Source organism: Mobula hypostoma, chromosome 7 (assembly GCF_963921235.1).
Source record: "Mobula hypostoma chromosome 7, sMobHyp1.1, whole genome shotgun sequence".
In the NCBI taxonomy this organism is placed as follows: Eukaryota; Metazoa; Chordata; class Chondrichthyes; order Myliobatiformes; family Myliobatidae; genus Mobula; species Mobula hypostoma.
In genome coordinates, this window is record NC_086103.1 from 141,224,643 (window position 1) to 141,239,496 (window position 14,854).

Sequence of the window (14,854 nt, forward strand, 5' to 3'; positions counted from 1 at the left end):
AGGGGGAGGTGGGACATTAGCGGAAGTTAGAGAAGTCAATGTTCATGCCATCAATTTTCTCCCAAGTTTTCATTTACCTTTCTTCAAGAGTTGTAAATGATGGTGCATCATAAGAATAAGATTTTTCAGGTGGGCTTTGAACAGATGTTGGCCTTGTAGAATCTTTATTACTTTGATGTTTATTTAAAGGTTCTCTTGAACATGTTGATGCAGCACTGTCTTCGATGTGAACTCCAGTCTCACCTTCAAAAAAATTTATACAAATGTATTTTGTAAGTATATGCAATGTTAGTTTTTTTTAAAAAAACATGTACTTGTACTTAAATGTTAGTATTAAATATCATGTATTTATTCTTAAGGCTAAAATACCATTCTAACTTAATTACCAACTTTTTGAACCAATTGACGAGTACCAAGTATGCAAGAACATAGATTACACATCTTGGGACAATAAGTATTTATGCCAAACTTTAAGGCTAATGATTGGTATATTTGCTTACCCTCAAGGACAGGATTCTCTTGTGCCACATGTCCATCTTGTTGCAGAACTACTTTAACTGGAATTTTTTTTTCAACATCATCTAAGCTACTTAAAATCTCTAAAATAAAAACAGAGCAAGAAAGCTAAATATTTAATGTTTATTCTGATTATTATACTGTCAAAGAACAAAAGATTAGAAATTTAGATATTTTTTCTCACTACGTTTTGATTTTTGAATTCCATGAACATGATCTTTAATGTGCTGTCCAACTGTAATTTATGTATTCCATCTGTTGCTTGCCTTAAATCAAAGATTATGAAAAATTCAAGTTAACAAGAATTATTTGAACACAAATATGCACCATCACCTCAGCTTTCCAATAGAATTCAATGTTTCTCTACATTACCTACTACCAGTGCAAACAGAAAAACTTAAGAATCAATAATACAAGTTACACAATATAACTGGAAAATCTTGAAATATTGTGTTTAATAAGTTGGTTAAAGGATTCTGTTTTTTTCATTATTCAAGGGATTGAGCCTTTGGAAGATAATGATTGAACAGCAAGAACCTTTAGTCAGTCTACTGGAAAGCCCCTAGTTAAGCTAATCAGCAAACATCAAATTGCAAATCATATATTTAGTCACTCGTGCTTAATGTACTAAATGAAGAATGATCTCTATTATTTGCATTACTTGGCTTAATGGATCCATTTTATAGGTAGATAATACCCTATAAAATAATTAACTGATATGCTAACACTTCAAAATAGTAGAGCTACTCATTCCAGATCTACCTCATTCAACTTATTATTTATCTTTCTATTTCCAGTCACATCTAAGGTGAATTCAAAAGGCTATGGCAAGCTACCAAGTGGATAGATGCATAGATAATTGGACATCACATGAAAGATCGTGCAATTCAAAAATCAGAACAGGTAACAATAAAAAGAACTGTGGATTTGCTGTTGTAGAGACAATGTGTTCAAGATCTGTTTAAAAGACAGAAGTTTCATCTAAAGAAAAATGTTATCTTATTCTTGCCTTTTGACATGCTTGAGAATTACTTTTGCTATAGCTTCAAATGTGAACTTATCACTTTTAAAAGCGAGAAGACTAAAATGGTTCATTGGAACTAATTATGATCTGTTGGCTTAAAACTAAAGCCAGCTAATAGTTAAACCAGTAATCATCAATGAACTCACTTTTAGGTGTTTAGGTGCTTACTAATGTATATTATAAGAACATTACTAGGCTTTTTTTGCTCATTTTGGGATACATTAGGTCCAAAGGAGAAGTGCTAGTTGTTACCTATGGCCCTATACCTCAAAGATAACAAAAACGTAATGTACACTCGGTTCTCTTTTGATTCTGCATTCAATTTGGAATTACACTTATTTTATAAAGTTTCCTCAGTCCTCGCTCAAAACTGAATTGTATTAAATTTTATACTACTCATTCCACCAATCTACGTATCTCACCTTGGTCATCACAGACTTCATTGTTTACAACACCGAAATTTTGAAATAGTGCTCGTTACCAAGTTCACTAAAGTACATTAAAGTACATAATAAATACCTCATCCTTTCTCCAGCTGAAAACCACCATCATCTCCACCCTTTAATAATGCCAAATCTATTTTCTAATCATGATGCCATTATATCATTTATTCAATTTTGCTGGCATTCAAAACAAGAAAGTCTAATTGTTAAAGAATATTAGCTTCCTCAAGAAATTGCAAATGTCTGTCAAAACAAGAATATTAGTACTCACTGTTATAATGGGAATATTCAAGCAATTTCTGAATAAATATACTAACAGTTAATTCATCCTAGTGATACTAGATTTAAATCATTGCTAGAATAATTGGTTGTGATCCTAACAAGAACACTTGTGCAGCTAGGGACAACTTCACCACGGAGGAAGGGATTTGTTCATTCCAGCTCATATTGTGTACAGATGTTTGTTGGCTTAAAATACTGGGTTTGCCTTAAAATGGGTTGTTTTCCCCAAATAGCTTATCATCTCAGATTTCAGTCAGTGGTTTAACTGCAATCTGATTAGAAGATTTGTGGGTGTTTATAGTCCAGCAGTACTAAAAATAACAGACCTGCAACAGTGTCCCAGCTGATTGAATATGCCAACTGCAATGGTTTTATGAAATAGACGTATTGCGCAACAGTTTCCAATCACTAATTGTATGGCATTTTTGTTGCCCAGGTTGAATACCCCTCATCTGAAACTCCAAAATCCGAAAACCTCTGAAACCTTTTTTTTTTAAAACGCTGACAAGCCACAAATGGAAAACTCCACAAGGTGCTGGTAGGGTTCCCAAGTGATGCGCAGGTCTCCATGCACTGCGGATAGTTCTGAGAAGTGACCTCACATACGTAACGAATAGAAGGTGACAAAAAATAGAAAAACACTGCATAAAGTGAAAAATGAATATCTCAAATATGTACTGAACGAGTCAGTTCATCAGTATTGGACTATATTTCAGAGGATCTGTCCTGGACCCAGCACCTAAGTGCAATTGAGAAGAAAGCATCTAAAACTTTGGCAAACTTCTATAGATGTGTACTGGGGAGTGTATTGACTGGCTGCATCACAGCCTTTGAAGGCAAAATCCTACAAAAGGTAGTGGACTCGGCCCAGCACATCACAAGTAAAGCCCTCCCAACCATTGAGCACATCTACACAAAGCATTGTCACAGGAAAGCAGCATCCAGAGATCCCCACCACCCAGGCCATGCTCTCTTCTTGTTGCTGCCATCAGGTAGAAAGTACAAGACACTCAGGACTCCCACCACCAGGTACAAGAACAGTTACTACCCTGCAACCAACAGGCCTTTGAATAAAAGGGGATACTCACTTGGCCCATTATAGAGATGTTCTCACAGCCAATGGTCTCACTTTAAGGACTCTTTATCTCATGTCTTGTTATTTATTGCTATTAATTTATACTTGTATTTGTACAGTTTGTCTTCTACACTCTGGTTGATCTTTCATTGATCCTGTTAGTTACTATTCTACAGATTTGCTGAGTATGTCCATAGAAAAATGAAGCTCAGGGTTGTATATGGTGACATACATGTGCTTTGATAAAAAAAATTTACTTTGAACTTCTGAACTTTGAACATATGCCAGTATGATTAACGGCATGTTGATCATGAAATAAGCAGAGATCTATTCACAAAGAACTGAAAATTGAAGGTAATTGTGATCAGCAGATGCTTTAAAAATTTAATGCCGTGCCTTTTCTTAAATTCCTGCAACCAGCCTGCTGAATATTCACAAAGCAGCAGAGAAATTCATTGATGAGTTTGCCGAGATTGGCACTGATCAAAATCTAATGCCGTAACACGTCCACAATGCTGATAGTTTTTATACTGTGCATAAAACCTAAAAAACGTAAAATACAGACACAGTCTACTGACACCTTTTAATCAAAACATGACATTGCAGGTGGAAACTGAAAGCCTACCATTGGTCATTGCTGTTCAACAGCGAATTCAAACCAAATCCACCAATGAATACAAAAATTGTTGATCCAGTCTTTGCCTTAACATCTTTTGGCCACCACCCATATTACCCAGTTCCTCTGTTTAAATGTCAGACAATCTCCACCTTGGATGTCGTCAGTAACTCCATCTCTATAACATTTTATGATGAAGAATTCCAAACACCTACACCCTATGAAATTTCTCTTAATCATCATTTTGTTTAGTGGATTATTAACTATTACCATATATACTGATTTTTATTCTTTCCATTGTAATATTTTGTTAACAGTAAGTTCCAGTGTTAATTGCAATACAGATTTAAAGCTGATTAATCAAATGATATGTTTCTGAAAACAATCAATATTACTTAGCAAGGAAAACATACCTAAAAATAAACATAATAAAGTGAAAACTTTTTTTCCCTACCTGCATATCCTTGTGTACCAATAAGACCCAGTAGTGTTTGTTGCTCATTTACCAGTTGCTGGAGCTGCTCCAGATGTTGTTTCTTCAGTTGCTCTTGCCTTTCCTGTTGCCACTCTTTTAACTTCAAAGAATTACAAATTAGCATCTAATTACCATTGTTTGAAATATTGAAGACAAGAAATTTATTGCTCTTAACTTTAAATAATTGACTGCCTATGATTGTAGTAATCTGGTTGAAGATTGTCCTAAAAGACTATCAAATCAAATTGAGTGAAAAGCAAGGAAAGAAATTAAGAGCAGAAAAGCAGAATCATCAGAAAATATGAAATAGATCTCTTGCTCCAGACATACAAATATTGATTAATACACATAAATTAATAATAGTGCAATGTGTTCAGCACACTTATTTCCAATACCACCACCTTCAGACTGTTAGTAACCCAAATATTTACTGGAAAATAGATTATTTAGCAGTGCTGGTTTTCATAATGACTTTGCACTGTGCTGTAAAGTTCTTTGGATCGACTGAGCATTTTTTTTTGTTCCATTTTCCTTTCACTCGTTGACAAATTTCAAGAATACTCTTAACAATATTAATAAATATAATGCTTAATTAAGAGAGTTGCTGGATAACTAAATAGGATTACTTGCCACGATCATATGCTAACAGAAATTGTTTCAGAGAAACAGAAAAAGAACATGAATAAAGCACCTTTTGTGACAAGTTATACCAAAATTCTTTATGGACAATATTTTACAGACAGCACTTGCTGTAGTACAGAATATTTGACAGCTAATTTGCATATATATACCAATCTGATAAATAATCACTCATTTTAGTTACACCAGTTGTGGGACAATCATTGACTTAGATATTGATGGGATCTTCTAGCATTGTCAAGAGTTTTTCAATAATCATGACACTGGACAGGACCTTCACTGGGTACCAACAGAAAAATGGCACCACAATGTCACACTTCCAGTATGGGATTTTTAAGCATGAGCAACAATGACTCATACTTCAAAGTTATAGCTAAAGAGGACAAAGTTACAGAAATTCATTTCCTAATGCAATACGTTCATCTTTGTTTGTTCCTGTGCTATACTGCATGTCTGTGCATTGTAGGATATAGACCATAATGCCAAATTAAACTGCACATCTGCCTGCGTATGGTCTATATCCCTCCATTCCCTGCCTTCTCATGTATCCATATACCTTCCCCCAGCAATGTGTTTTGGGCACCTACCACTCTCTGGACAAAAAAAAAATTGCCACTTAAATCTCCTTTAAGCTTTCCACTCTCACCTTAAAGTTATGCCCTCTAATATTTGACATTTCCACCATGGAGAAAGGTGCTGACCATCTACCTTGTCTATGTTTCTCATAACTATATGTACTCCTATCAGGTTACCCATCAGCTCTTGGGACTCCCGAGAAATAACAATCCGAGTTTATGTCACATCCTGGCAATTTTCTTATGCACCCTTTCCAGAGCCTCTTCATACTTCCTGTAATCCAGTGAGCAGAACTGCACACAATACTCCAAAGCAACACATACAAAATGCTGGAGGTCAGGCAGCATTCGATGGAAGGGAATAGACAATGCTTCAGGCCAAGATCCTTCATCAGGCCAGTTGTGCTGAGTTCCTCCAGCACTTTGTGTCAATATGGTGTCTAATTTTTTTATACTAAACACCCTGACTAGTGAAGACAAGCCTTCTTTACCACTCAGTCTACTCACGTTACCTCTTTAAGGGAGCTATGGACTTGCAACCCGAGTACATCAATGCTCCAATGCTTCTTACTGCAAAACTTTCCTTTTATATCTGACACCTCAAGTGCCACACCTCACTCATTCAGATTAAATTCCAACTGATATTTCTCTGCCCACATTTTCCGGCAATATACAGATATGGATTAAATAGATTTTAACGTACAAACCTGTTCAAGTCTTTGCACAAGTGCAACGTTATAAATAATTTTCTCAGTGGCTTGCTTCCCTGCCACATTGTTACACGATAATAAACCATTTTGGGAAGAATTTGAGTGAAGATCTGAAGACAATGAACCATTCTTATCAAAACCAGGTTGTTCAGATCCTTTCTGTGTGTCTGCCTCCAAAAGGGAATCTAAGCTGAAGCAGCTGCTGTTGTTTGAGTATTGAAGTGGAGCAAACTCAGTAGTGAATGAGTCATTTATACTTCTGCACTCCTGAAGAGAGCTGTACACATCACTGAAGCAAAATGGAGGATTCAATATTACTCCTGCACGAGTAACATTTGTTGTCCACTCAGCCAAGAAATTTTGCCCCGGATCATTAACAATCGTAGACATTTCAGAAGTCTCCATCAAACTCCCCGGATCATGCAGAAAACTTCAGATCTTCCTCTGAAGCATTTCACTATTTTGCACAAGGAGAAATAATTACCTGCAAAAGTTAAAGTATACTCATCAATTCAAAATTAAAATCCAAACCAAGTTTCAAAAACCATTTTGAAATTTTCAAACAAGCAACTTAGATGTTTTATCTCATGCTGAATAAAGAACAGATTTATCATCGTGGACCTGTGTGATGTGAAATATGTTTTGTGCAAGAAGTGTGCAAAAACATAACATTACTGTAAACACAATAAAGTGCAAAGAATGAGGTAAAATAAAGAAAGCAAAAGCACTATAGATCTTTAAAAATTACAGAAATTACATTAACCTGAAACATTGTTTCATCTTGAATAAATGCTGCAACTATATTTGATGTTTCTTGGAGAGGAATGCCTACTTTATCTAGCTAATAGCAGTTCTGTATAAGGCACCTACCTGATAGACCCACACCCCTCACTACATCACCACTTGCTTCCTCAAGCCCCAAGAAATCCAGTTCCCAAGAGCTCACAAAATCAACTTCATAATCCATTCTTACTCATCCTCAGCTTAGACACTGTTCTAGCGTGCCCTTGTTAGCACTGAACTTGAGGATTTAAAATTGTTGATCATTTGAGATAGATTCCTCAACCAGACCAAGTTATCTTTCTCTGGTCATTCTCAAAACATTCTAGATTTAGAAAAATCTAATTGAGAAACTCTTGTCAATTTCTTCAAGAAACTGGAAAAGCTCTAGTGGTTGAACAGTGAATTCTCTCTTTATACTGTATACATGCCTTGAAAAAGTATTCAGCCCCCAATCCCTTGTTCAATGAGTATTACAACCAGGGATTTTGATTGATTTAACTGAGAATTTGTATTTGCAAATGACATGCTCCTTTTCCCCTCACAGTAGAGACCAAAAAACAGCGAAAATTGTGAAGTGTGAAAAATTCAAAAGGTGATATGTCAGCACTTCAAAATTATTGATCCCATTTGCTCAGTACTTAGCTAAACTACCCCTCGCAGCTATTACAAGCAGGAGTCTTTCTGACTAGATCTCTATTTGCTTTGCACAATGCGGTGGAGCAATATTTGCCCATTCCTCCTTGCAAAATTGCTCAAGCCATGATGAGCGTTAGTTGATGAGCGGCAGTGGACAGCAACCTTATGGTATTGCCATAGATGATCAATCAGGACTCTTACTGAGCTTCTGAGAGGTATCAATTTTCTTCATTTGAAGCCAGTCTATGGTTGCTCTGGCAGTGTGCTTTGAGCTGTTGGCCTGTTGTCCTGCTGAAAGATGAACTTCCTCCCCAGTTTAAGCTTCTTGGCAGAGGGTAGCAGGTTTTTGTCCAGGATCTCTCTGTATTTAGCAGCATTCATTTTCCCAACAATCCTGACCAGATTTCCAGTCCCTGCTGCTGAAAAGCATCCCCAGAACATGACCTATCTCCACCATACTTCACAGTAGGGATGGTATTAACTGGCTGATGCACAGTATTAGATTTACACAAGTACTACTTTTAAAAAAGCATATCCTTGCCTAAATATACTTTACAAAATATTGCTTAGAAGATACTGTAAAGATGTGGATGAAGGTCTTGTGGTCAGGTGAGACCAAAGTGGAAATTTTTGGCCTCAATACTAATGGTACATGTGGCATAAATTTAATACTGCACATCAGCCAGGTAACACCATCCCTACTGTAAAGTATGGTGGGGATAACATCATGCTATGAGGATGCTTTTCAGCAGCAGGGACTGGAAATCTGGTCTGGATTGATGGGAAGACAAATGCTGCTAAATACAGGGAGATCCTAGATTTTAAAAAAACCTGCTAGCCTCTGGCAGAATGCTTAACGTGGGGAGGAAGTTTGTCTTTTAGCAGGGCAACAACCCAAAGCACTCTGCCAGAACAACCATGAAGTAGCTTCAAATGAAGAAAATTGATGTCCTTAAGTGGCCCACAGTACTGACCTTAACCTGACCAAACATCTCTGGCAAGACCTCAAGATGCTGTCCACCGCCACTCTCCAATAAACCTACTACAGCCTGAGCAAAAAAGAATGGGCAAATGTTGCTTCATCACATTGTGCAAAGGTAATAGAGACTCATCTGTAACAGCTGTGAGAGATGGTTGAACTAAGCGCCGAGCAAGAACGGATGAATACTTTTGAAATGCTGACATTTCAGTTTTTGAATTTATAGTTTTACCATGCTTTACAATTTTCCCTTTTTTTGGGCTCCACTGTGAAAAAAGGAGCATGTGATACACAAATAAAAATATATATTATATATATAGTAAATATTTTTAATCAAATTTACCTTTTAACTGTTCTAATATGAATCATTCTAGCTTCTAATCTTTCTATATATCTTTTTTAAATCTCGTGCCATTTTAGTAATTTCCTTATACATAACCCATATATCATACAACAGCAAAAATCCATGCTACCCTCAAGGAAGCAGTCCCATGATTTTCATTTCCCCCCCCCCCCGCTGCTGATTTTCCTGAACCCCTGCTAATTGTTTCCAGCAAAGTGGTGCCCAACAGGACCACTATGCTCCAGTTGGGTCTATCCAATGATTTAAGGGTTAGCTTGATTTGTTTTTTTTAAATCCTGAATATGTCTCTTTTTAGAAAGTCATAGATCCCATTCTTAGTTTTATAAAGCAGCCTTCATCTCCACTTTTGATGGCATCCCTAGCAGGTGCTATTTCAAACAAAAACATAGGCCATTAGGTTTGTTGTGCTTTAATAAGATCACAAGTACTGTGACTGTAACATTAACTTCATGTTAAAAAAATGCTGGGGAAACTTAGCAGGTCAGGCAGCATCTATGGAAAGGAATAAACAGTCAACATTTCAGGCCGAGATCCTTCATTAGGACTGGAAAGGAAAGGGAAAGAGTACAAGGAGGTGATAGGTGAAGCCAGGTGGGTGAGGAACGGGTGTTGAAGAGATAAGCAGGGAGGTGATAGGGGGAAAAGGTAAAGGACTGAAGAAGGAATCTGATAGGAGAGGCGACTGGACCATGAGAGAAAGGGAAGGAGGAAGGGCACCAGGAGGAGGTTACAAACACAAGAAAATCTGCAGATTCTGGAAATCCAAATCAACACACACTAAATACTGAAGGAACTCAGCAGGTCAAGCGGCATCTACGGAAAAGAGTAAACAGTCGACGTTTTGGCCTGAGACCCTTCATCAGGACTACGAAGGGTCTCGGTCCAAAGAACGTAACAGGCATGTGAGGAGAATAGATGAGGTAACAGAGGAGTCAGACTAGGGAATGAAAGAAGAGGGAAGGGGGAGGGGAGAAAATTAGCAGATGTTAGAGAAATCAATGTTCATGCCTTCAGCTTGGATGGAATAGGAGGCATTGTTCCTCTAACTTGAGAGTGGCCTCATTGTGCAGTAGAGACTGCCATAGACCAACATATCAGAATGGGAATGGGGAGTAGAATTAAAATGACTGGCCACTGGGAAAGCTTACTTGTTATGGATGGAGTGAAGATGCTGGACAAATCAGTCCCCCCAATGTACACATGGTCTCTCCAATGTAGAGGAGGCCATACTGCGAGCACCAGATACAATAGCCAACCAGAATAGATTAGCAGGTGTAGTGCTGCCTCACCTGGAAGGACTGTTTGAGGCCCTGAATGGAGGCGAGGGAGGAAGTGAATGGGTAGGTTTTCAGACCAGAAACTTCGATTGTTTATTCCTTTCCACAGAGGCTGTCTGACCTGCTGAGTTCCTCCAGCATTTTGTATGTGTTACTCTTGTGATTATCAACATCATATTTCTGCTTACCTCTCCCCACCCAAAAAAAACTTACATTTCTCCACTTGAATATTGAAAAACTCAAATTCCTCCTCCCCCTTTAAAAAAGCTTTTAAGACTCTAAAATCTCATTGGGGAAAAAACTTTTTTAAAAAGTGACCCTAGTTCTAGCTTCGCCTACGAGGAAATTCTCTCCCCCTTCAAAACCTGTCTTGAGCAGGATTTCTACAACCACGGTGTTTTGCTTTTCTGGTCCTTAAGTATACCAACGCACCATTTCAAAACATTCATGAAAAGAAGCATATTTTTTTTTAAAAATACGTCTACATAAACAACGTCAGTAACAAAGGATCCCGATCTGCAAATCGTATTTAAAAACTGAACCACTGGAAGTAATGAAGTCGGACCTGTTCTCAATCTTAGTAATCCAGCAATCGTTCTCATAGTTTAGACTTCCAGCAGTCATAAGTTTGTTTGGTGTTTTTAATTTTGCTTTTTTGCAATGTTGTAGTTATGTCTAGCCATCAAATATTTTTCAGCAGTGATGAAGTTTTTGGTCTGTGATTGTCCAGCTTTTCCATCCAACTACCTCTTGGTTGTTTTATAAACACACAACTTCAAGGTCTCTCTCCGGTCTAAAATCTGCGAATATTCCTCATGACATCAACGAAAGTTCAAGGTTGGAATATTTAGAAAATGCAGTTAACAAAATCTACCATCAATCAGGATAAAACAGAAACAAAAAAAGAGACATTTTCATCATCAAAACAAACCTGTTTGCACTACCCCATTCCATGCTTAATACAATTTGAACATTAAATCGTTACCCTTAATTCTCCGTAACTTTTCCGAAGCAAGCCCGTAGCCGCCACCTAACCAACACGCCCTAGAAAAGGCGTTTAACGATATTCCCAACTCTTCCAAACATTTCTCAAAACTACCGCCATTTTGAAGCGTTAAACCGCGGTCATCACTCCGCATGCGCAAGGACGATGGGCATTCTGGGATTGTAGTCCGATACGCTGTAGGAACTACAGTCCTTACGAGAGCAGCTTTTTCCGAAAGTTGAATCCCTCTGTTACATATATTGGAGACATTCAGATGACTTTTTATTAATTAGAATCACGATAAAATAATCGAAGTCAGTATGGTTTCCTTAATTCTGTTGCAATTCTTTGAGTTAATACAGGCAGGATAGACAAAGGAGAGTTAATGGATGTTGTTTACCTAATTTTTCAGACAGGGTACCGCACGTAAGGCCCCGATACAAGATTTTTTTAAAACCGTGTTATATTATAGGAAAGATACTATCATGGACAGAAGATTGGCTGACTGGCAGGAACTAGAGTGGGAATAAAGGGGTGGTCCTTTCTGTTTGGCTGCCGGTTCATCCAGGAGTTCCGTCGGAATCGGTGCTGCTTTTCACGTTAGATACCACCAATGATGTGAATAATGGAATTCCTTCCCTGAAGAAGTTTAAATCGACCCTCCGTCGAGAGTTCAGTGAAACCCTCTTACTACACCTATCACCTGCTGTTTCTCTCCCACCACCACCACCTTTTAAATCTACTCTTCAGCTCTTTTTCCTCCAGTCCTGCCGAGAGGTGTCGGTCGGAAACGTCGACTGTACTTTTTTCCATAGATGCTACCCGGCATTTTGTTCCTCCAGCATATTGTGTGTGTTACTCGGATTTCCGGCACCCGCAGATTTTCCCTTGTTTGTGAATGACGGAATTGATGGCTTTGTGGACAAGTTTGCAGGGAATACGAAGATGGATGGAGGGGCAGGTAATGTTGAGAAACCAGGGAGTCTGTAGAAGGACTTGGACAGGTTAGAAAATAAGCAAATAAATGGCAGATTAAATACAGTACAGGAAAGTTTACGGCTATGCACTTTGGTGAAAGGAAAAAAGGCACAAACTATTTTCTTAACCGGAGCAAGTTCAGAAATGGAAGTGCAAAGGGACTTAGGAGTGCTAGTGCAGGATTCCAGAAAGGTTAACTTGAATGTTGAGTCAATAGTAAGGAAGACAATGCATTCATTTCAAGAGGTCCAGAAGATGATAACAAGAATGTAATACTGAGGCTTTATAAAGCATAGGTCAGAATGCATTTGTAGTACTGTGAGCAGTTCTGGGCCACATATCTAAGAAAGGATGGGCAGATATTGGAGAAGGCCCAGAAGATATATATGGGGATGTTTGATGGTTCTGGGCCTGTACTAACTAGACGTTAGAAGAATGAAGAGGGTTCTGAATATTGAAAGGCATAGTTAGAGTGGATATGGAGAGGATGTTTCCTTTGGTGGGGGAGTCTAGTACCAGAGGGCACAGTCTCAGAATGGGAGGACATCCCTTTAGAACAGAGATAAGGAGGAGTTTCTTTATAGCTGGATGTTGGTAAACCTGTGGACTTCATTGCTACAGAAAGCTGTGGAGGCTTTATCCTTTGGGTATATTTAAAGTGGAGGCTGATGGGTTCTTGATTAGTAAGGGCATCAAAGGTTATGGGGAGAAGGCAAGAAAGTGGGATTCAGAAGGAAAGTGAATCATGGCCATATAGAGGAGCAGATTTGATGTGTCAGATAGTCTTATGATCATTAATTAGGGGCACATAAATAACCAGCAGGAAGAAATTAACAGGTCTAGCAGTATCTGTGGGAGGAAATGAATTGTCATCGACGTTTCAAGTTGAAATCCTATATCAGGAGACCTGATAAGCCTCGGCCTGAGACATTGGCTGTACTCTTTTTCATTGATGCTGCCTGGCCTGCTGAGTTCCTCCAGTATTTTGTGTGTGTTGCTTGGACTTTCAGCATCTGCAGATTTTCTCTTGTTTGTGATTGGTAATTAGTGTTTATTTTAGATGGAGTTATATCATTTGTATGGCATACATATTAAGGAGATAATTTCATCTGACATTCTCTTCCTTTGCCTCCAGAAATGCTGCTCGACCTGCTAATTTTTCTCAGCAGATTTCTTTCTTTGCCTCAGAGTCTAGCCTTTATACTCCTGATTTCATAAATGTGTTGACTTTTCATCCAAGAACTAAGGAAAAGTCAATGTATAAAAAGAAATTTATGCTTTCTTTAAAAAAAAATTTCTAGCTTCATCCACAACAGAAAAGAAATGGAGGTGATACAGTCTTAGCTTAATGGCAATACAAGTATTGACCATGCAATGACAAAGCCCTATATAATTTATCAATTGGAACATTAAATATTTTATGGCTGCCAGTTGTACAAAAGAAAGCTAATTCAAATGATAAAAATATTTGAAAAATGGAGTCAACTTGTAATACATGATGATTTTGAGTCACAGAGGTTTACAGCACAAGACAGGGCCCACTGTGTCTAATTTTCACTAATCCTATGTTAATTGCATTTTTTTAAAATTCTACATTCTCATTAGCCTTCATCCACCTCACCTCACCTCCCCCACCCCCAAATTCTACTAATCACCAATGTAGTAGGGTCAATGTACAATTTGGTATTTGAGGAGTTTTACTTGTATATGAGGCAACATGATTTCAGTGGGTGTAGGAAATCAAGTCCATAGATGCCTGGCATTGTAATGGCTTTTACTAATCTACAAATAAACAATGTACTCAAGTGATTTTTGTTTTGTTACTACATAATGTTAACTGTGGTGGGACTTGTAATTAATTGTTTGTGTTACAGACTTGGAAAATAAAGGCTATTAAAAATGTGGAGCAATTTGATAAATGTAGAAATTCTTAATAAAAATTAGAACTAGAAAGTGGAAGGATGATTACTTAAATTTGTGCATTCAATTACTTCAATCGCCAGGCACTCTGCAGTCACCAGGCTCATGTGACTGGGTAAATTACCTAATAGATCATTAATTAAATATGAAGCAATGATGAATAAGATGGACAAATTTAGTATGCAAATCTTGAGAAATGAAGTTCTAATTAAGAGATAATTAGTTATGCCATCTTCCCCAATTTATGTGCTGGATAAAATACAACAAGAAGACTACTAACGTGGCTTTGAAAGCACTAAATGAGAATTAAAAGTGTTAAATACTAGTATTATCTAGTTATATTGAATGACTCATCAGGCCACATGTGTCCCTTCCATCTAGCCAAGGATGTAATGAATTAAACTATTTGTCAAGAAGCATGCAGTTCCAATCAGACCAATCCAAACCAATCCTTTTGACTGATAGCCCAACCATCATTCTAAGCATTCACCACCTTTATCATACAGTATCTGAGGGATTTGGCATATATGCAAATTATTCTTTGATGCTGAGAGGAGAAAAAAATGTTAATAACATA

The 14,854-nt window shown here is 37.6% G+C and overlaps 1 protein-coding gene across 2 annotated transcripts in view; it reads right to left on the bottom strand.

Moving 5' to 3' along the window:
• The window catches only part of cenpj (centromere protein J), a 64,316-nt gene extending 52,813 nt beyond the window's left edge, over positions 1 to 11,503 (bottom strand). The window contains exons 1-5 of one of the 2 annotated variants that reach the window (XM_063054155.1): positions 11,380 to 11,503; positions 6,353 to 6,839; positions 4,411 to 4,531; positions 501 to 599; positions 78 to 243 (exon numbers count right to left, since the gene is read on the bottom strand). In XM_063054155.1, the coding sequence (XP_062910225.1) occupies positions 78 to 243; positions 501 to 599; positions 4,411 to 4,531; positions 6,353 to 6,760 (794 nt within the window). In that variant the 5' untranslated portion in view covers positions 6,761 to 6,839; positions 11,380 to 11,503. Of the gene's footprint in view, positions 1 to 77; positions 244 to 500; positions 600 to 4,410; positions 4,532 to 6,352; positions 6,840 to 11,325 lie in introns of both variants that reach the window. The other variant, XM_063054156.1, reaches the window with a different exon arrangement.
• Positions 11,504 to 14,854: the final 3,351 nt, after the last annotated feature.